This window comes from Erpetoichthys calabaricus, chromosome 3, assembly GCF_900747795.2.
Source record: "Erpetoichthys calabaricus chromosome 3, fErpCal1.3, whole genome shotgun sequence".
NCBI classification, from domain to species: domain Eukaryota; kingdom Metazoa; phylum Chordata; class Cladistia; order Polypteriformes; family Polypteridae; genus Erpetoichthys; species Erpetoichthys calabaricus.
The window spans coordinates 290,533,703-290,557,434 of NC_041396.2; the positions used below are offsets into that span (position 1 = coordinate 290,533,703).

Sequence of the window (23,732 nt, forward strand, 5' to 3'; positions counted from 1 at the left end):
TTCCAAGAATGAAGAGGGACCTTAAAGGAAAGCGTTTTCAGGATGTAGAGGAGGTCAAGAAACAAACGACGGAGGCACCGAAGGCTGTTTTTTGCCTTAATTTGAATTTCCTTGACTCAGGCCCCTCAGTTGTCTCTTTTTCCTTAATTAGCAGCCAAACAATAATGAGACACAAAACAAGTCACCACATGACCAGCTCACCTGTGCCCACCACACAATATCTGAAAATAAAGAAAGGCAATGGTCTCGGTAAGGTTGATCTCTTGGGTCACCAAAATATTTTGACATTGGTGGTCTTAGAAAAAACAGAAAATCAACAGTTTTGGAAATGTCTGCTATGACAGAATGAGAGCAGCAACAAGCTATGGAATTAAATAATGCGTTTAAATAACAGCAAGAAACGGCTTCTCATTAAGAGATTGGTTGGAGTGTAATCGGTTAGAGTTTGAAATCCCAGTTTAGCTGGTCATTTGTTGGCTTGTTTCACATCTCGTTTCTGTTTGGCTATCATTTACTGAAGAAAGGAACAAATTCAGAGGACTGAATCCTTAAAAACAAGGCTATTAAAATGAAGGGAAAAGAAGTGAATTAGCAGTGAAAACTGATCACTGATTAGGTAAAGGGTTAGAATGAAAAGCTGCAGTCACTGCCGCCGACCAGGACTGGTGTAGGAGACCCCTAGGCTAGCATAATATAATGTAAATATTCAATTCAATCACGAGTTATTCCCACTTATTCCAGTTATTATGTTATATATTCAGGGTTGCAGTGCAGTGCAGCACTCCATGCAGACACAGGTCAGTATCTTCAGGTAATATTCACATCAAACACCAGAATTGGGAGAAACGCAGCGATGTGGACCATGGTGGGATTTGTGGGGGGCCATATGGGCTGGTTTGAGCTCCATGGATTTTCACGCACAGCAGTCTCAGGATTTTACATAGAATGGTACGAAAAACAAAAAATATCCAGTGAGTGACAGTTCTGGTAATTACAACTGTAATTGTACATCTCTGTACAACTGTGGTGAGCAGAAAAGCATCTCAGAATTCACAACACGTCAAACCTTAAGGCAGGCGAACTACAACAGCAGAAGTCCACGTCAGGTTCCGATCTTGTCGGGCATGATCAGAAAACTGAGACTGCAGTGAGCACAGGCTCAGCAAAACTGGACAGCTGAAGACTGCAAAAATGTAGCCCGGTGTGATAAATCTCGATTTCTGCTGAGGCACACCGATGGTAGGAGCCAACAGCATGAATCCATGTGCCCAGCCGGCCTTGTGTCAACAGTCCAGGCCAGTGGTGGTGATGGTTTAATGGTAAGTGAAATGTTTTCTTGTCACACTTTTGGCCCGTTAATACTAATGAATCATCACTTGAATGCCACCGCCTTTTTGAGTATTGGCGTTGAGGGAATTCCTGCCTTGCACCCATTGCTGCTAGAATTGGCTCAGACCCTCTGCAACCCTAAAACTAGATTAAGTGTGCTTGAAAATATATTTATACTATAATATAACCACACTTACCTGTGTTTCCGTACCCATTGTTCTGTCTTCTTTAAGGCTGGCTCTGTGGAAACACAACATGGAGAACATGAAGCAGCAATCTTTTTTTTTTTTTGCAAAGCAGAAGTGCTGCTGCTTCCTCCATTCTATGTCTATAAAGGGTGCTACTGAAATCTGTTTGCTTATAGAGCGCCTTTCATTAGTACATCCAGGGAGGTATATGAGCATAACACTTTGGCTCTGAAAGACTGATGTTGTGGAATGTCCCACGTGATGTGCCCAATTGGCCCCACACTGCACATTCTGCTTATCCCTAGACACAGTTCTCATGTGCACTTGCCTGGAAACTGCAATTACAAATAGATGCTGTAGGTAAAAAAGAGAGTTAGATAGATATAGAGATCGATCAAAAGCATGATAGATAGATAGATAGATAGATAGATAGATAGATAGATAGATAGATAGATAGATAGATAGATAGATAGATAGATAGATAGATATGAAAGGTACTATACAATTGATAGATAGATAGACAGATAGACACTATCTTTCTTTTCATCATTTTATGGGGCATACCCTCACAGTACTCCAGATCTGCCCTTTCTGTGCAGGATTTGCATTGGAAAAGATAACAGAACTGATGGATCTTGTGGCATTAATCCAAAACATGGGAGAACAATTCCAGTAACTCCAAATACAGGTGGCGGCATAACAAACAAACTTCACCGAGCAGAATCTCGACGGAATGCTTGGCAGTGGTAATGGCGGTTGTGTCAAAGCCTTGTAGATGACTCCAATTTGTGTGTGCCTGACATGATACACGTGAAAGGCACCATATGGTGTTAATTTTGAAATTCAAATATTGAAATATATTAATTATTTTATATCAAGTTGTTATGTGTTGAACTTTCAGTAATGTATTCTTATTAAACTAATATAGGGGAGAGTAAAAGGCATTAAATAAGAGATACATAATTATATGTGAAAAGCAATATACGATAGATGTACAGATAGACACATACAGTAGATACATATGGAGGTCAGCATATAATAGATAAATATGAAAGGCACTATATAATTAATAGATAGATAGATAGATAGATAGATAGATAGATAGATAGATAGATATGAAAGGCACTATACAATTGATAGATAGATAGATAGATAGATAGATAGATAGATAGATAGATAGATAGATAGATAGATAGATAGATAGATAGATATGAAAGGTACTATACAATTGATAGATAGATAGATAGATAGATAGATAGATAGATAGATAGATAGATAGATAGATATGATAGATAGATATGAAAGGATATATATGATAGATAGATAGATTGATAGATAGATAGATAGATAGATAGATAGATAGATAGATAGATAGATAGATAGATAGATAGATAGATAGATAGATAGATAGATAGATAGATATGAAAGGCACTATACAATTAATAGATAGATAGATAGGCACTATATAATAGATAGATAGATAGATAGATAGATAGATAGATAGATAGATAGATAGATAGATAGATAGATAGATAGATAGATAGATAGATAGATATGAAAGGCACTATACAATTGATAGATAGATAGATAGATAGATAGATAGATAGATAGATAGATAGATAGATAGGTAGATAGATAGATAGATAGATAGATAGATAGATAGATAGATAGATATGAAAGGCACTATACAATTAATAGATAGATATATAGATAGGCACTATATAATAGATAGATAGATAGATAGATAGATAGATAGATAGATAGATAGATAGATAGATAGATAGATAGATAGATAGATAGATAATACTTTATTTCTTCCTAAGAGAAATATCAATTTTATATCAAACCAACAGCCCCCTCGGACACACATGAGAACTTCTAGCTTGGACTGACAGAGAGCTGCTGCTGTTGTCTGCTTACAGGCTTGCAGGTGGCAGTAAGATGTGGTCAGATCTGCCCAGTTGTGCCACAGGTTTACATCAGAGATATTAACATTTGGAGAGAGCAGGTTCAGCTTGTTGTGGCCACAAATATTTGTTCCTTCCAAGGTTCATCCACATTCTCAGGTCAGGGTGATTCGACACCAGAGTTTTGGTGACAGAGTGAACGATTTCTGTTGCTGAGTTAATAAACGTTAACAAAGATGGCGTAGCTTATCTCCTTAGGCAGTAACGAGGATGAAGTCAGTTGGCATTTCAATGTCTGGATCACACATTTTAGTTCCAATTATGTTCTTGCTTGTTTTTGTGTGTCTTCGTGTGGACATTATGCAGCATGTTGCCTTTTATAATAAAAGTAAAAATGATAATGAGAATGTGAACGACAGGCCTATAGAGAAACGATTTTATCAGCGTAGTACGGAGTACAGAAGAGATCGCAGGTAAACACAGAAGTGTGAGCGAGGCTTTAGAGAGCAGTTTATTCCTTTTTCTTCCACTCCAAAGAAAACTTTAAAGACATCAATGTTCACAGTTCAGCAAGATGAGTTTTAGTGTCCATTTCGTGAAACTGTATGTAAATCAAAACTTGCCTCACTCATCACTAATAGTTGGCATCACAGGGCTGTCCTAACGTATGGGCACAGTGGGCACTGGCCTCATGATGTTTCTGATGCCTGTGTATGTTTCTGTTTTGCTATCAAAGCAGGGCCTCCAGCGCACCACTTTGCCCGGGGGTCTGTGATGCTGGTTAAATGGCCCTGGGCATGACACTATGTGACACAAGGGCCTGTCAGGGAAACAGAAAGATCATGGAGGCTGTCTGCTTTCTCAATGGGCGCAGTTTACCACTTCATTAGCACCTTGCCTATGCCACATTCTGAAGCAGTGACTTACTGTAATTGAGCTCTACATTTCCCCTTTGTCACTAATAATGTGTCAAAGTCTTCTTGTCTCCTTTGTGGCATTGAAGACGCCAATCAAATGGGTGGAGGGGTGGCTGGGGGCTTGGGGGCTTTGTGCTTTAATCCATTTAAGGAAGGCAGGCTGCTCCTCTCTCTGCTTCTGGCCACCCACAAGGATCAGAAATTAGCTGATGTTTGAAAAACCCAAAAACCTGAAAAAGGATTGCGGTCCCAGTGCCTGTTTTTAGAGCAGTGGGCAACCAAGCAGAAACCTGAACCAGCGCCTAGTGTAAGCTGTGGGTAATAAGATCATCTATTTGTGCCACCCGGGTGAAGAAACAACGTGGTCAGTGTAGCTCACAGTAAAGCTTTTATTCACAAAAGCATAAAATGTGGACAGGGAGTACAGGGAGTGCCAGATATAGTGGATGCAGAAACGATTACGACCCTTTTGCTTTGTGCACATTTTCCTGTGTTGTGGAGTTAATTGTTAATTGATACATTTGCCATTTTTGCCCATCAGTCTGCACTCAAACATGTATTCAGAATGTCTTGCAAATTTATTAAAAGTCCAAAACTGAAGTCTGCTGTTCAGACCCTTAATTCAGTTGCTGAAGCCCTTTAGCAGCATCATGTTATGTCTCCACAAGCTTTGCACACCTAGACTTAGGCAGTTGCCCCCATTCTCCTTAGCAGAACCCCTCAAGCTCCAATAGATTGGGTGGGAAACATCGGTGAACTGCCATCTTCAGGTTTCACCATGATGGGGTTTCAGTTTGGGCTCTTGCTGTTCCACTCAAGGGCACTCACACAGTTGTTTAGTCAGTCAGTCAGTCAGTCATTGTCCAACCCGCTACATCCTAACACAGAGTCACGGGGGTCTGCTGGAGCACAGGACGCAAGGCAGGAACAAACCCCGGGCAGGGCGCCAGCCCACCGCAGGGCACACACACACACACACACACCAAGCACACACCAGGGACAATTTCGGATCAGCAATGCTCCAAACCTGCATGTCTTTGGACTGTGGGAGGAAACCCATGTAGACACAGGGAGAACATGCAAACTCCATGCAGGGAGGACCTGGGAAGAGAACCCCAGGTCTCCTAACTATGAGTCAGTTCACTGTTGGTTTGCTGTGCCCTGATGAAGAGGTTCTTCCTCAAAACACGTTGGCCAGACCAACACTTCACATCACACGACGGGGTCAGGGGTCAGCGCTATATAAATAAAATATATTATCTATAAATATAATTCACTAAGCCGCCGACAACTAGCCACCCATGGAAAGCACGCAAGACAGCCACGCCCACCAACTCTAAAACCATTGGATACAACGACAACTCGCAAAGCCACGCCCACCAACTCGGACGCAGCAACTCACAGAGCAGAGCGTCATTCGCGTTCGTCTGTGCTACACTCCAGATGCACCTCTGAAGAAGTATGTTTGTCGCGGATGTGAATCGCTGTATGCGGAGTGTAGAACAGTTTGCGAGGAGTATCCCATGGTCTTACAGTTGGTGGGCGGGTCTCTATTAGTTGCTCTTGCGAGGTTCAGTTTCTCCCTGTGCATTTCCTGTGCGACACACACACACACACAGGCAGCGCCAGAGAGAGACAGACGCACACACAGGCAGCGCCAGAGAGAGAGCCGCGCACACACACAGGCAGCACCAGAGAGAGACAGAGGCACATACACACAGGCAGTGCCAGAGAGACAGCCGCGTGCACACACACAGGCAGCGCCAGAGAGAGACAGATGCACACACACACAGAGGCAGAGAGAGTGAGAGCCGCGCACGCACACAGGCAGCGCCAGAGAGAGGCAGAGGTACACACACAACTGCAGCACGAAAGAGAGATCCGCACACACACACAGGCAGCGCCAGAGAGAGACAGAGGTACACACACAGGTAGTGAGAGAGAGAGAGAGCCGCGCACAGACAGGCAGCGCGAGAGAGAGCTGCACACACACAGGCAGTGATAGCGAGAGAGAGAGGGCTGGACTCATAAGGTAGGAAGGCAGTTAAAGAATGCACTGGGCTTGATTTTGTTTTCACTTCTGTTTACAGCGATCAGTTCGAAGTGTGCATTTTTGAAATGTTACTTTTCTTGGTGGTTTATTAAATTAAAGATTTTTTCAAATGTTCATTTTTTGTTGCTATAGCGCAAACTATTGCAGTGTTAGTTTTCTCTGTTGTTCAAGGTTTTCTCAGTGTTATTCAATGTTTTACATTTAGTTTACTATTACGCTGTGCATTCTATGGCTTAATTGACTATATTTGTGCTTAAAAACTTACAAAAATATATATTTACATACAGTTACATACATACGGTCTGGAACGGATTAATTGTATTTACATACAATCCTACGGGAGAAATTGCTTCGGTTCCACTGCATTCTTTTCGGTTATGACACACGACCGCGTCCACCATCGCAAACTGTTTTACACGCCATGGTCTTAGAGTTGGTGGGCGGGTCTCCGTGAGTTGCTCTTGCGAGTGGGCACATGACCAAGCGGTGTGTATGCTTCGAGAACGAGGGTTGACGCGGCAGGACCATCTAAGAAGAATCATATTTGTCGCGGATGTGAATCGCTGTATGCAGCATGTAAAACAGTTTGCGAGGGGTATCCCATGGTCTTAGCAGTGTCTATGCTTCGATGTGAATCGCTGTATGCAGCGTGTAAAACGCTGTATTGTATGTTGCCCTCTCCAGAGTAACATCTTTTCATTCACCTACAGTCGTGTCCTCAAAACCAACCCCATTTAGACAACTGTGTCTTTCAGGAAGTGTTCACCCATCAATACATAATTATGCGGCGTATGCTACGCCGCGGGTTGGCTAGTTATTATTTATTACTTCACTCGGTTTCTCCTGATGCTGTGCTTATGTAGGCTTCATGATATCTGCTCAAATCCAGTTCATTTAATGGGCTCACACTGTTCTTTCTATTGTTACTTTTACTTTGCATACATGTTTCATAGATATGTACTCTCTATCCGTTGGTTTTGGTTTATTGGCCCCTGTTGTACATTTACATTTTTACATGGACACATTTGGCTGACTCCTTTATCCAAGGCAACTTAAAACATTTATTATACAATCAGTTCCATTTCATTTGGTTTTTCCAATTGGAGCACAGTCAGGTGAAGTGACTTGCTCAGGGTCACACAGTGGTGTCAGTAGTGGGATTTGAACCCTCAGGGTTTGCAGTCGAAACCCTTAACCACTAAACCACGCTGCCTGCACCTGTAAAACTTGAATTGTTTCCCTGTTGGGTTTATAATGTTTTGTTGCAAGACACATGGGATAATTAAAAATGGGTACTGAATTATTTCATGGGAACATTCTACATTTATATCTCTCTCTATTACATTAAAAAAAGTTTTCCATCATCTGTGTCTGCGTTATTCAGTTTTGACCACTCCTCTCCACACCGCTCGTCCAGTCATTACTCCTGCTGCGCACGTCCCCTCTCCGTCCCACCACGTGACACTCTCAGTGCTGCTAACTCACCATTCAGTGCAGTCAGCTATAATGGCAAGGCAGAAAAGCAAATTATCTATTCAAGAACATCCATCTTTAGATCACAAAAAGATTAGCAAGAGCTGGTAATGAATGTCGAAAAAAAGAAAATGAACAAAGAAGAGCTGCATATAATAAAAATCAAGAACAAAGAGAATAAACAAGAAAGAGAAAAATATCACTAACAATATGAGAACAGAAATGCAAAAAAGAAAACTTTATCCTATAACTTACATTCTATAAAGTAATTCATAATATTGTTTTTGAGGAGGCGTTATTGTAATTTAATTTATTATTTACTTTTTATTATATTTTACTTTTTTACTCCTACTTTTTACTTTTACTGCATTTAATTACTCATTGGTATTTAAAATAGACAGTTGTAGTGAAATACTCAAGTAACTGATTTTCTATTAATTTTTTATATTTAAGATGTCTCACTTAAAGGTTTTCCAATGTTGTCTCTGTCCTGCTGTCCATATAAGCACAGGGAACTTCAGTTTCTGTAGTACTTCTTGACTGAAGAAGGGACCTGAGTTGCCTCGAAAGATTGCATGTTTCATAGCTTCATGGGAGATGGAGTTCTCCACAGCCCTGTTAGGATCTGGGGTGGCCGCCAGGGGGAGCGGCATGGGTCCCTGAGCCCAGCTGGACTAATCTTCAGCCCCACCTGGGAGTGCAACCGGAAAACAGGTGATCAAGCACCTGGAGCACTTCTGGGTGGGCCATAAAACGAGCCAACAACCACCACTCAACGACCAGAAGAGGGAGGAGGAGGAGGACAAAGCTTGTGGAGGAGGAGTGGTGGTGGGAGTGACAAAAGGATTGTTAGTGTGGTTTTTGTGCTTGGGACTGTGTTGTGACTGGGGGGATTACGGGGAAGATGTGCCCTCCAGCTGAAGAAAATAAAAGTTTTGTTTATTTTGTACGTGCCTCCCGTGTCCAACCTGTGTCGGGTCGGGCGCAATATTGCGCCTTTCTTACACTATCTATTAGTTATATAGTGCCTTTCATATCATTCTATCATCTATCTAGTAGTTATATAGTGCCTTTCATCTCTATCTATCTATCTATCTATCTATCTATCTATCTATCTATCTATCTATCTATCTATCTATCTATCTATCTAGTAGTTATATAGTGCCTTTCATCTCTATCTATCTATCTATCTATCTATCTATCTATCTATCTATCTATCTATCTATCTATCTATCTATCTAGTAGTTATATAGTGCCTTTCATCTCTATCTATCTATCTATCTATCTATCTATCTATCTATCTATCTATCTATCTATCTATCTATCTATCTATCTATCTATCTAGTAGTTATATAGTGCCTTTCATCTCTATCTATCTATCTATCTATCTATCTATCTATCTATCTATCTATCTATCTATCTATCTATCTATCTATCTATCTATCTATCTATGTTGAATGTGAATTGATTTTACTTTTACGTTTATCCTTGTAATTCTGTTGCTATTGCCCATTTGGTTCTGTTTTTTCTGATTATTTTTTTGATTTTTCTTCCTTTATTATAAATTAGCTGCATGTCATCTTCAGGACAAAAATTAACCCATAGACCCCCTAGCAGTTTTTATATATTTGTGAACATGGAGAAGCGTCAGCTAACCCAGGGCAGAGGACGTGGACCCACCTTGTGCTTGCTGCCCCACTGGCTTTCATAAGAAGACACTGGCAGTGCCCATATCTTAGCCGTATCGCTGGCAGATGATTCATATTAATCTTTGTCTCGAGAAAATATCTCCAGATAGACAATGTGTTTATTGAGGCCTTGCCCTCCATTGCTGATGTGTTTCACTCGTTGAGCTGCGGCGTTTGCTTCGTTTCGATGTTGTGTCTTTTCATCGGTGTCATTAGCACAATGTCGTTGTTGCGTGGCGCCGTTTGCTGCTCACAGGGCTTTTATAGTAAGAAGTGAGGTGCATGCAGGCGCCAGGCTGTGGTTGAGCCACTTGAACTGCTCCATATACACACACAGGTCTTTCGTTGAAATTTGTTTAATAATATAAATAGAGTGGAATTATATAGTTTGATAAATCAGTTCTCTGTTAGAGTGCCCATTGGGTTCTTGGTCACTGCCCTTCTTGCCCGACTGCTGTTTGGCTGGAGTGCCAGCTCTAGGACGGGTCCTGGTGGTTCCAAACGTCATTCATTTCACAATTCTTGAGGCCGCTGTGCTCCTGGCCTTATAAATGGTTTGCTCCCCCTCGATCCCCTGATCTGTGCTTCATAACAGTTTGATCGTGGAGGTCTTCAGAGAGTTCCTGGAGCATCATGGCTTGGCTTTTGTCCCGACATGCACTGTGAATTGTGGCACCTCTTATACAAATGTTCATGTGTGCCTTTCTACACGATGTCCAGTCTGTGCAGTTTGCCACAGGTAGACTCCAGTCGAGTTCCTGACTCATCTCAAGGAGAATTAAAGCAAACAGAATGGACCTGAGAACCGTGTGGAGGGCCACACCAAACCGTCTGAATGCTGACATGAAGGAGAGAGTTTGGTTTTTGATTGTTAATGCATTTACAGACCTTTCTGCAAACATATTGTCACTTTGTCGTGATGGGCATTAATGAGTAAAAGGGGCAAATTTATCAATCAAAATGAAATCTTCAACACAATAAAATGTGCAGAGAGTGAAGGGGTCTCAACACGCAGTGCATCCACGGTTAATTCTAATGAAGAAAAGGTTACAGCATAACATTTGACCAGAACTGGCATCACTTTGGCAGAGTGACCCACTGTGGTCTCTCTGAGCCCCAGTCTGTACTCAAAGGCCCAGGCACAACAATAGGTACCCATGGGATACATTCAGCATTCCAGGTAGGCAGTTACTGTACCTTCAAAGAAGACGTCATCCGGCTGGAGCTCCGAAGTCAAGGGGTCCTCCGGCTCATCTTTTACCGTGAACCAGTGACGGCTTCTTTGGATCCAGGCCTGCCGTTTTTCCTTGGGCGACGGGCTGGTCAGCGAGAGGTCATCCATGCTTCGCATTGCATGCTTGTGCAGGCCGTCTGGGAGAAATTTGGGGAGAAAAAAGTAGGTGAGAGACTTTTCTAGATGCCCCGGTAGCATGTTCCCTCCCTTGTCATCGTATAATGTGCACACCCGCATGGCCGGATTAAGGTGGGTGCTATTGATGCTGCAGCATTAGGCCCAGACGAGAATTTTCTGGAAGCTGAACAGTTTTCCTTTGCTATATTAACCTCAAAATAATTCATAGAATGAAATTTGGAGTACGACTTTCGGACGCCTAGACACAGCGTTACTTATTATACAGTTTCTATCGTTCTTGGTGCATTTATGCTCACTCAGAAACCGGTGACTGTGAACGAATCAGCAGAGCTTACCATGTACAGGCTTTTGTCATCGTTGAATCTTTCTCAGACATTTCCAAACGTCGAGATTGGGTTGCGCATCTATCTGTGCATGATGGTGTCCAATGCCTCCGGCGAGTGGAGCTTCTCAAAGTTGGGAATAGTCAAAGGAGAGCTGCGGTCCTCAGTGGGGCAGGAAAGGCTACGCACGCTGGCGCTTATGAGCACTGAGCATGAGCTGCTGCGCAGCCTTGACTTCACTGACACGATCGTAGAATTCGCGCTTGCTAAGGCTCGAAAAACAGCAATATAAGTAAGCAGCACTAGCGCAGTAGTTGGGGTGTGTGGCAGACCACGGGGGGTGGTACCCAGCCGGGACGCCCAAGAGGACCGGAGGAGTGCTTGCGCCTCCTCCAGACCACGAGGGGGTGACTGCCCTGGTTGTGTTGGGGGCCACGGGTGCAGGGTTTGGAAGCCCAACCCTGTAGGGGACCCGTGGTCACTGCCAGGGGGCGCCCCAGTGCCTAGAGAGCCCTGGACCGGGTGAGTCCTTCCTGGTGCGCAGCCAGCACTTCCACCACACAGGGGAGTGTCAGGGAGCACCTGGAGCCCATCCGGGGGTGCATAAAAGGGGCCGCCTCCCATCAGACAGTGACTGGAGTCGAGTGAGGAGTGGACGAAGTCTTGGTGGAGAAGAGTGGAGGCGGCCTGAAGGAAGCAGGCACTGGAAGGAGCGGCCTGGACTTTGGGGGATTGGTGCTGGAGGCACTGGGTTGTGCACAAGTGAATCGTGTAAATAAACGTGTGTTGGGAGAACTTACGATGTCCGTCTGTCTGTGTCCAGGCTGCTTCTCACAGGTGACAATATGCCTCGGTTAAGTTGATCTGGTTTAGCCTTTTCTGCATTAAGTGCACTTTTCAGACAATTGCTATTGAATGTTGCGGTTACATAGTTTGATGTTAATCTCGAGTTGTTACGATACTACGTTGTTATAATTATTCATGTTCAATAAAGGCTGGCTGGTTGTGTCGCAAGCAATTAAGGCTCCTTGGTCGGTCTGAGTGCGCACTTACGGTGAGTGTCGAATGCACATGCACCAATGCCGAGAAAAAATAGGCCTTTTTTACGCTGCAGCATCAGGCCCAATTTCATCTTAATCCGGCCCTGCACACCCGAGGTGACATTGGGGTCTCTCCGCCACAGACCCTGCAGAGTCTCATGGCCTCTAATGGCTACTTAAGGCTATTGTGACAGATGCACAGTTTCTTCTCATTGCATACATTTTCTTGTGTTTCGTATTGTCCTGTTGCAGCCAGCATGTCTCTCCAAAGTGTCGTTCTTTGAGTGTTTTGTGTTATTTTATTTCTGTTAGTTTATTTCTTGTATTATGTATGTTTTTCTAAGGGCCTTGGTTATTATGTCCCTTGTGTTTTGTGGGTGTTTCCCCCAAGGGGTGGGGCCACCTGCCCATCACCACCCTATTTAAAGGAAGGGCCTCCCATAATTCCTGGCGGTTCATTCAGACGTGATAGAGACTGGGTAGTAGCGGCGTTTTATCTGCTTAGTGTTACAGTTTATTGATTTCCTGTTTTCCAATGATGATTTTTGAATTTTGCATTGGGAGGATGAGGAACACCTCCTCTAGAAAGACAAACTCTGGGGAGACGAAACGATTGCTTTAAATGCATCACTTTTTCCACATTTTGTTATGTTACAGCCTTATTCCAAAATGGATTAAATTCTTTTTTTTCCCTCAGAATTCTACACACAACACCCCATAATGACAAGGTGAAAAAAAGTTTACTTGAGATTTTTGCAAATTTATTAAAAATAAAAAAATTGAGAAAGCACATGTACATAAGTATTCATAGCCTTTGCCATGAAGCTCAAAATTGTGCTCAGGTGCATCCTGTTTCCCCTGATCATCCTTGAGATGTTTCTGCAGCTTCATTGGAGTCCACCTGTGGTAAATTCAGTTGGTTGGACATGATTTGGAAAGGCACACACCTGTCTATATAAGGTCCTACAGTTGACAGTTCATGTCAGAGCACAAACCAAGCATGAAGTCAAAGGAATTGTCTGTAGACCTCCGAGACAGGATTGTCTCAAGGCACAAATCTGGGAAAGGTTACAGAAAAATTTCTGCTGCTTTGAAGGTCCCAATGAGCACAGTGGCCTCCATCATCCGTAAGTGGAAGAAGTTCGAAACCACTAGGACTCTTCCTGGAGCTGGCCGGCCATCTAAACTGAGCGATCGGGGGAGAAGGGCCTTAGTCAGGGAGGTGACCAAGAACCCGATGGTCACTCTGTCAGAGCTCCAGAGGTCCTCTGTGGAGAGAGGAGAACCATCTCTGCAGCAATCCTCCAATCAGGCCTGTATGGTAGAGTGGCCAGACGGAAGCCACTCCTTAGTAAAAGGCACATGACAGCCCTCCTGGAGTTTGACAAAAGGCACCTGAAGGACTCTCAGACATTGAGAAAGAAAATTCTCTGGTCTGATGAGACAAAGATTGAACTCTTTGGTGTGAATGCCAGGCGTCACGTTTGGAGGAAACCAGGCACCGCTCATCACCAGGCCAATACCATCCCTACAGTGAAGCATGGTGGTGGCAGCAGCATCATGCTGTGGGGATGCTTTTCAGTGGCAGGAACTGGGAGACTAGTCAGGATAAAGGGAAAGATGACTGCAGCAATGTACAGACACATCCTGGATGAAAACCTGCTCCAGAGCTCTTGACCTCAGACTGGGGTGACGGTTCATCTTTCAGCAGGACAACGACCCTAAGCACACAGCCAAGATATCAAAGGAGTGTCTTCAGGACAACTCTGTGAATGTCCCTGAGTGGCCCAGCCAGAGCCCAGACTTGAATCTGATTGAACATCTCTGGAGAGACCTAAAAATGGCTGTCCACCAACGTTTACCATCCAACCTGACAGAACTGGAGAGGATCTGCAAGGAGGAATGGCAGAGGATCCCCAAATCCAGGTGTGAAAAACTTGTTGCATCTTTCCCAAGAAGACTCATGGCTGTATTAGCTCAAAAGGGTGCTTCTACTAAATACTGAGCAAAGGGTCTGAATACTTAGGACCATGTGATATTTCAGTTTTTCTTTTTTAATAAATCTGCAACAATTTCAAAAATTCTTTTTTTTGTCTGTCAATATAGGGTGCTGTGTGTACATTAATGAGGGAAAAAAATTAATTTAAACGATTTTAGCAAATGGCTGCAATATGACAAAGAGTGAAAAATTGAAGGGGGTCTGAATACTTTCCGTACCCACTGTATATGACTGCATGCAACTCTACCACCATCATTATGTTTTCTGACAACACAACAGCGGTGGGTGTCATCGGCAGTGGGGACAAGTCAACTTACAGAATGAAAATACAACAACTGGCAGACTGATGCAAGAGCAACAATCTGTCTCTTAATGTGGACAAGATGTAAGAGGTGATTGTCGACTTTAGAAAATGCCCGTGCTGTCCACATCACATTACACATGGAAGGCTCTGCGGTGGAATTGGTCAAGAGCATCAAACAGCTTGGTGTGCAGCAGGTCAATCAACGCAACCTCCATAGCCAGGAATGTGCACCAGAGTCTCCACTTCCTTTGCAAGTGTACCACCACCCACCCTCGCCACATTCTACATGGCCTGCCAAGGAGATGGCAAGTAAAATTTTACTCAGTAAACCGGGAGATGTGTATGAAAAGGAAACCAAAACAAAATGTTCTTCTTCTTTCGGCTGCTCCCATTAAGGGTCACCATAGCAGATCATCTTTTTCCATCTCTTCCTATCCTCTCCATTTTGCTCTGTCACACCCATCACCTGCATGTCCTCTCTCATCACATCCATAAACCTTCTCTTAGACCTTCCTCTGTTCCTCTTCCTTGGCAGCTCTATCCCTAGCACCCTTTTCCCAATATACCCAGCATTTCTCCTCTGCACATGTCCAAACCAACGCAATCTCACCTCTCTGACTTTGTCTCCCAACCATCCAACTTGAGCTGACCCTCTAATGTCCTCATTTCTAATCCTGTCCATCCTCGTCACACTCAATGCAAATCTTAGCATCTTTAACTCTGCCACCTCCAGCTCTGTCTCCTGCTTTCTGGTCAGTGCCACCGTCTCCAACCCATATAACATAGCTGGTCTCACTACCGTCCTGTAGACCTTCCCTTTCACTCTTGCTGATACCCGTCTGTCACAAATCACTCCTGTCACTCTTCTCCACCCATTCCACCCTGCCTGCATTCTCTTCTTCACCTCTCTTCTACAGTTCCCATTACTCTGTACTGTTGATCCCAGGTATTTAAACTCATCCACCATCACCAACTCTACTCCCTTCATCTTCACCATTCCACTGACCTACCTCTCATTCACACACATGTATTCTGTCTTGTTACTACTGACCTTCATTCCTCTCCTCTCTAAAGCATATCTCCACCCCTCCAGGGTCTCCTCAACCTGCTCACTACTCTCACTACAGATGACAATGTCATCAGCAAACATCATAGTCCACGGAGACTCCTGTCTAATCTCGTCTGTCAACCTGTCCATCAACATTGCAAATAAGAAAGGGCTCAGAGCTGATCCCTGATGTAATCCCACCTCCATGTTGAATGCATCTATCACTTCTACCACAGACCTTACTGACTGTCACACCTCCCTCATTCATATCCTGTACAACTCTCACAAAGATGAAACCAAATGAAACTCATGAAAAGCAAAACTAGAAATTAGATTTTTTTTTTATCCACAGGTAGGATAGAGTAAGGAACCTCCAGCCCACCTTTAATCCCATCCCACCAACTACCTGTGGGTCACAACCTAGGAGGCCATGCCCCTAGCATTCCAAGAAGTTGTTCTAACTACAGTTATACAAAATAGCAGCCAATACATTAGAAAAAAGCTTAATCAATAAAGAGCTACCTGATCATGACACTACTAGGGGCTCCATCGAGAGCGTACTGACCAGCTGCATCACCGTCTAGTTTGAGAACTGCAGTGTCTCTGAACGTAAGGTCCTAAATTGGAGACTGCACACAGCAGAAAAGATCATTGGGACCACTCTGTCCTCCATTAAAGACATCTTTATCAAGTGCTCTATCCGCAAAGCCTATAGCATTGTGAAGGACCGCTCCCACCCCTCACATGGCCCCTCAGTCCCACTTCCATCTGGAAGAAGGTTCTGTACCATCTGAACCAGTTCTGCCGGGATCTGCAATAGTGTCGACCCCATTGGCTGTTTGGATTCTGAACTCGGTGCTGCCCCCTGCCTTCAGATCTGCTCCTCGTAGTCTATCTATATACAGGACTTCTGCTACACCTGCTGTCTTTATTAACTCTTAAACTGCTGCCTACTTGGGGGGTTAATGCTCCCCGAGATGCCAAATACTTTTTTGCTGCACTTTTTAAGGAAATGTCACAATTCACCAAGAAAAAGTGACATTTTAATGGAACACATTTTTTTCATGCAAAGAGCATCACAATTACTGCAACACACTGATCATCTGACAACTATAAAAACTATTAACAAACTACTACAACAATCTCTTATTATATGTATAAGGTGCAACTGATGCCATTGATCACCGAGCCAACTGCTCTTGAACTGGCTGCACACAGAAGTAAATGCCGATGCTGGCAGGCCAGTCTAGTGCAGCGGCTGAATCCCAGGGACAGTGATGCTGATTCACTAGGGGGCGCCAGTGGTCATGAGCTGGCTGCTCAACAAATGTACGGCACGGACTGATCAGCTCCGGCGTGCTGGCAAATTGCACTGGGAAGCGACTATAGCCGGCTCTGGCAGTTTAAAGGTTAACAAAGGGTGATTCTAATGGGCGTATTACTGTCAGCCATGGCGCTCCTCTGTTGTGACTCTGAACTGGGTGACCGTGTGTTGTGGTGTGAAATTTAGTATGTAGGTTGATAAATATTTTGCATGTTTTTATTTGTAATGTAATATTTGTGTTATATCATTGATAAGAACAGCAATGGTCCTGTTAGGAGTGAGTCTCTTTGTAACGTTGTGACAGGGTTGAGTGAAGTGCCTAAAACCAGTTTGGCAAGTGATTCTCTGCAGGAATTCCCCCACAGGAAAGCCGGACCACCAAGCTGGCAAGCATCTTCTCAACACCTGGGGTCAGGTGTGAAAGGTAATGTGTGCCCCCTTTGGTCGGAAGTATGGCTGTTTGGGATTGGCTTTGAATCAGAGGCCATTCTGTAGCATGACGCCCTATTGGTGTAAGGATTTGGACAAAGAATGTATAAATTTAGTTGCTTTACCCCTCCCTCTCTCTGTCTCTCACACACCATTATGATGAAGGAGCATCTCACACACCATGGACTGAAAAGAAGTCCACGCTGAGATGCGCAACTCGGCAGCCATATTGAGAGAGGCATGCGGCCTGTTCTGAAGAAAGCTAGACATGATAATGTGACTAGAAACATTTAAAGGAACTACAAGTCTGTGTGACGCCTGAAACTACACATCAACATTTATCAGGTTGTATGGTTGCTAATATTCACTTGCACTTTGCTTATTGTTATTATTTTCTGAATATTACCAATTACACATTATTTAAATTTGTAACTTAACTCCTGCTTGTGTTTTACTCTATGTAATTACCTTAGGTTATAAATGTAGACGGGAAGGTCAGAAGAAGTCATAAAGTACAATACCTTATAAACAGTGGTAAGTCTATGAGATTTGAGGAGTTCTGATTAAAAGCTAATACAAAAGGGGAAAGCAGAGTAATATACAACTCTAATAAGACAAAATTGTTTTTGTTATATTACTAGTCTAATTTGCCAAATTCATTATAGGTTGGCCTACTTTTGCCCCTGTAAGCAAACATACACATACATAAATAAACACATACACGTAGATCCTAACTGAATAAGTGCCGTATGAATGACGCATGCACTGCCCTTCAATCTCTGGCACTTTAACCACGTAAGGGACTTACTACCGCCAGCACTAACAAACTCTCGGGTGTCCTTGTGACACACATGAAATCTCCACACTTTTTTGGTTATATACTTTTTATCAACCAAACAATGTTTTACTTCCACCGCATTTGTACACTGGGTGCCTTTATAATTCACATACATACATACATACACACGTACATCAAAACAGGATTTGCAAATAGGGCGCAAAATATAGTTACCCCCCAAATGTTATCATGCTGTCCTCTGAAGTATGTTGTGTAGAGCACAGCATCTTATAGACAGATAGATAGACAAGACACTACATTATAGAGAGTAGGGAAAGGCACTATATGGTGTTAAATTTGAATTCGGAGGGTCACCAGTGCCTCTACTTCCTTGGGTATCTGAGGGCAGATAGTCCTATAAAACAGATAAGGGTGAGATGAAAGGCTCTGTATAGGAGATAGATATACGTGAAAGGCACTATACAATACATAGATAGATAGATTAGGTATGTGGGGTACTATATTATAAATTGTCAAGACATGCGTGAATAGGGAGCAACCACGAGGCTTTGATAATATCAGTAACAGCACCTCAGAGCATGAGAGGGTGCTGTTAGTAACTCTGTCTCTTCTTTTACCTCCAGGACAGACCAGCCGCCAGACCACTAGCATCACGTCTTCTACCATGAAACCATCCGAGAATGCACTATGACTCTTTAATAACGATTACATGACTTCTCATTGGTGATCATGATGACCTGTATGGTCACTGGCTGTCATTTATTGTTTCATTGTTTTTTCTTTCTTTTCATCATTTTATGAGGCATACCCTCACAGTACTCCAAATCCACCCTTTCTGTGCTTTCTCATTTTTCTACAGAGGCGTAGTCGGCAGGATTTGCATTGGAAAAGATAACAGAACTGATGGATCTTGTGGCATTAATCCAAAACATGGGAGAACAATTCCAGTAACTCCAAATACAGATGGCGGCATAACAAACAAACTTCACCGAGCAGAATCTCGACGGAATGCTTGGCAGTGGTAATGGCGGTTCTGTCAAAGTCTTGTAGATGACTCCAATTTGTGTGTGCCTGACATGATACACGTGACAGGCACCATATGGTGTTAATTTTGAAATTCAAATATTGAAATATATTAATTATTTTATATCAAGTTGTTATGTGTTGAACTTTCAGTAATGTATTCTTATTAAACTAATATAGGGGAGAGTAAAAGGCATTGAATAAGAGATACATAAATATATGTGAAAAGCAATATATGATAGATGCACAGATAGACACATAGATACATATGGAGGTCAGCATTTAATAGATAAATATGAAAGGCACTATATAATAGATAGATAGATAGATAGATAGATAGATAGATAGATAGATAGATAGATAGATAGATAGATAGATAGATAGATAGATAGATAGATAGATAGATAGATAGAGACTACAAGCCATCAGATCCTTTGTAATCATCCAGTCTCCCTCTCTCCTAAACATGACCTGAACCGATCTCTCTCTCTCTATGACCCTCAACTCAAAGCCTTACTGATTTTATGGTCACTTTGAGCCAAGCTCTAGAAGCGTACCCAGGATCAGGCCAAGGCCCATTTGTTCCACACATACAACAGGTTAGAGCTCCCTTTAGAGGCTCCTGCCTTCCCTGCATCTTTCTGCCCCCTAGTTGCTTTTAGAGGGCCAGGCTTTCCATGTGGTTTCTTCGCTACCATTTCCCTATGTGCTGTCCCTAGAGGTGAGGCAGGGAAGTGCAGACCACCAGAAAAGTTTTTTTTACTCAACTGCTTCAAATGCCAGATGAGAAAAACAACAGACCACCAGTAGGCACAAACTGGGATGGACATCCCTGTCGACTCTCTGATAGAGAGGGAAAACTTCCAACTACTGTAGATAATATAGACGGCAGTGTGAAGATCACTATATAATAGACTGAAAGGCACTGTAAAAAGCAGATCTACTGTAGAAAGGCTCTACATCAGATATATAGGCTAAAAAAGATGTTATAAAGAACAGATAGATATGAAAGCCACTATACAACAGAGAGATAAACAGGATAGATAGATAGATAGATAGATAGATAGATAGATAGATAGATAGATAGATAGATAGGCACTATATAATAGATAGATAGATAGATAGATAGATAGATAGATAGATAGATAGATAGATAGATAGATAGATAGATAGATAGATAGATAGATAGATAGATAGATAGATAGGCACTATATAATAGATAGATAGATAGATAGATAGATAGATAGATAGATAGATAGATAGATAGATAGATAGATAGATAGATAGATAGATAGATAGATAGATAGATAGACAGACAGATGTGAAAGGCACTAAGTTAAATAGACATGTTCATAATGTCTTTACATTTTTGTTAAACAGCATTATAAACATGAACAGGTTCCTCTTATCATCACATTTCGGTTTCTTATTTATAGGCTGCCTGCTCCCCGCCTGTGCTCTCCCTCCATTGGTTGGCTGTGTGACTGCCGTCGTTTCACAAGCTGGCCCTCTGCACACAGTTTGTAGATAACAGCCAGATGAACACCATAAGGAGATCTGCAAGTGTGTGCTGAGCGCGCCTATCAGGAAGCCATTAACCGCCTAACCCCCCCGCCCCCCCCCCACCAAACACACACAGCCCCCCTCCTTTTCCCCACCAAGTGGAAAGTCACAGTTGCTTTTCTCAGCGCAGACACGGCCGCCTGCCTGGCAGTGACGTCTGCATGCTCTCGAATGCACTTCCCTCTTCCCACGTAGTGAGCGCTTCTCCCACACTGTGCTAGCGACAAACAGGAACAGCAGGACTTTGGTCTCCTCAGCTGCTTTGCTTCTGCTGAGGTGTTTAGAAAGTGTTGTCTGCCTAACAGGCCGGCTGTTCCGTTGTCTGAAGAAGTTCTCGTCAGCCGTGGGTTGATGCCGGGCTGCTTTCACTAAAGCGGGTCGATCCACTCCTGCCTCTTGGGATGTTTACACATGTTCTTGAGGTTGTGTGACCGATGTGTTAGGAGACACAACAGAGTTAAATAAATCTTCACAGCTAGAGAAGCTGGTAAACTGACTTGTGACTCAAAGGTGGCACTTGAGCTGGCATCGCTATGGTGTAAAGGTCAGTGCCTTAACTATTGTGCCATATTTCCTGCATTACTGTTACAGTATATAAGAAAGGCTTTGGAGCTTCAAAGATCTAGTGGGCTCACCTCTGTCCAGAAACAAACAGCATGTAGATGGAATTAAAATGGTGGTGCAGTGGTTAGCATGGCTGTCTCACAGCTCCAGGTCCTGGGTTCAAATCACAGTCACTGTCTGGTGTCTGCCACAGCTTTCTTCTGGTTACTTTGGAATTTCTTCCCCAAGTTTCGTCAGGTTGAGGTGTCAACATGCCATGGTATGTGCAGGCGTCCCATCCAGGGTTAGTTCCTGCTTTGTACCCAACTAAATGTCTATGACGGAAACTGAATGGACAGATGGGTTCTATAGTGCCAGGCCAGTTTCAAACTGCTGCATGTTACACTCTCATTCTTCATGGGCAGAGGTGCAAGGAGTTGGATCCAGTTTGTAAAATGGAGATTTGAAATGAGGTTGTGGGTGGGGTGTCAGGCCACCAGAAAGAGCAGGGAGACTTCAGAACCTTTTAAAGAATGGGGCTTGGATGCAGCAGACCTTCTTAGGGGAACTCATGAACAGACAACACATTTGTTTAAATTCGTGGCAGACATGATCTGCAGATATATACTAAGTGGCCAGTTTATTAGGTACCCCCCATCTTCACACAGGTTCTCCATTGCCACATGTAACGTCTCAACTGCTTAGGCAGACCAGTGTTTCTCTTGTCAGTTTGTATTCATTTGAGTGTTGTGATGAGCAACTTTGAAAAGGGTATGATAGTTGGCATTAGGTGTGGCACTTCTAGCATCTCCTAAACAGTTGTCTGTGTGAGTTGACAAATGATTCAGGAGTTCACTAAGAATGGTGAGGCAAGCAAAAAAAACTCCCATGGATATGAAACCCAGTGGGAGGAGAATGACGAGAATTAAATCAACAGGCACCACCGGCCAGATCCCACCTGAATTCAACAGAATGTCATCTCAAAACGTACTGCATGGCAGATTTGGACTCAAATGGTTGACAACAACCGAAGACCACTTTGGATGTCAATATTTTCAGGGAAACGCAATAAATCACATCTGTGGTGAGCACAGAAGCATCAAAAGGAGACCCCTGAGAAGTGGAAGAAGGCCAAATCCAGGTTCATTTTGGATCCTGCTGAATGAAGAATCAGAATATGTCTGAAGTCCATGAAGCCATCCTGTTTGGTGTTTGCCGTACAGGATGTGTGATGGCGTAGCACACATGAGAGCCCCTAGATACCCACTGAACATCGTCTGAATGACCAAGTTCACCACTTCATGGCTCCAGTGAATCCACACTCAGCTGGACACTTCTGGCTTGATAATACCCCATGTCACATGGCATGTGTTGTCACCAAATGGTTCCACAAACCTGGCAGCAGGTCTTCATCATTTTAGTGGCCTGATGAGCTTCTGAATGACAACATGTATCTGAGCATTGCTGCCATTCCTCCAAGCCTCCATACTCAGATGGACATTTCTGGCATTATGTCACAAGGGACATTTTCATCACCTCAGTGACCTGAAGAGCATCTGAATGACAAGGTGTATCTGAATATCATTGCTGACCAAGATGGTCCCTTTCAGTTTAGCCACATTTAGATGGGCACTTCTGTCACAAGGCACATGTCATCACTGAATGCTTCCACAAACATGAGGATGAGTTCTTTTCTCCTCATTGCCCTGAAAAGCATCTGATCAACAAGGTGTATATGAACGTCATTGCTGGCCAAGTCCAAATCTTCATGGCTCTAGTTAATCCACACTGAGATGAACACTTCTGGCTTGATAATACCCCATGTCACAAGGCACGTGTCATCACTGAATGCTTCCACAAACAGCTGAAGGACAAGATGTATCTGAGCCTTGCCGCTGAATAAGTCCATCCCTTCAAGACTCCATCCTCAGATGGACACGTCTGGCATTATAATGCCCCATGTCATCAGGGACATTTTCATGACCTCAATAATCTGAATGAAGAGGTGCATCTGAATATTATTGCTGACCAAGACCATCCCTACATTGCACCACACTCAGATTGATACTTCTGGCTTGATAATACCCCATGTCACTTGGCGTGTGTCGTCACCAAATAATGCCACAAACCTGCCAACAGGTCTTCATCACTTTAGTGGCCCAAAGAGCTTCTGAATGATAAGAGGTATCTGAGTATTGCTGCTGAACAAGGCCATTCCTTCAGGACACCATCCTCAGATGGACAATTCTGGCCTTATAATGCTCCAAATCACAAGGGACATTTTCATCACCTCAATGACCTGACTTTTCAGTTTAGCCACACTTAGATGCGCACTTCTGTCACAAGGCACGTGTCATCACTAAATGCTTCCACAAACATGATGATGAGTTCTCATCTCCTCAGTACCCTG

At 43.2% G+C, this 23,732-nt stretch overlaps 1 protein-coding gene across 2 annotated transcripts in view; it reads right to left on the reverse strand.

Moving 5' to 3' along the window:
• tespa1 (thymocyte expressed, positive selection associated 1) overlaps positions 1 to 23,732 on the reverse strand; it is a 120,978-nt gene that overhangs the window by 85,775 nt on the left and 11,471 nt on the right. For both annotated transcript variants that reach the window (XM_028798511.2, XM_028798510.2), the window contains exons 2-3: positions 10,753 to 10,926; positions 1,527 to 1,569 (exon numbers count right to left, since the gene is read on the reverse strand). In XM_028798511.2, coding sequence (XP_028654344.1) covers positions 1,527 to 1,569; positions 10,753 to 10,926 — 217 coding nt within the window. The remainder of the gene's footprint in view (positions 1 to 1,526; positions 1,570 to 10,752; positions 10,927 to 23,732) is intronic.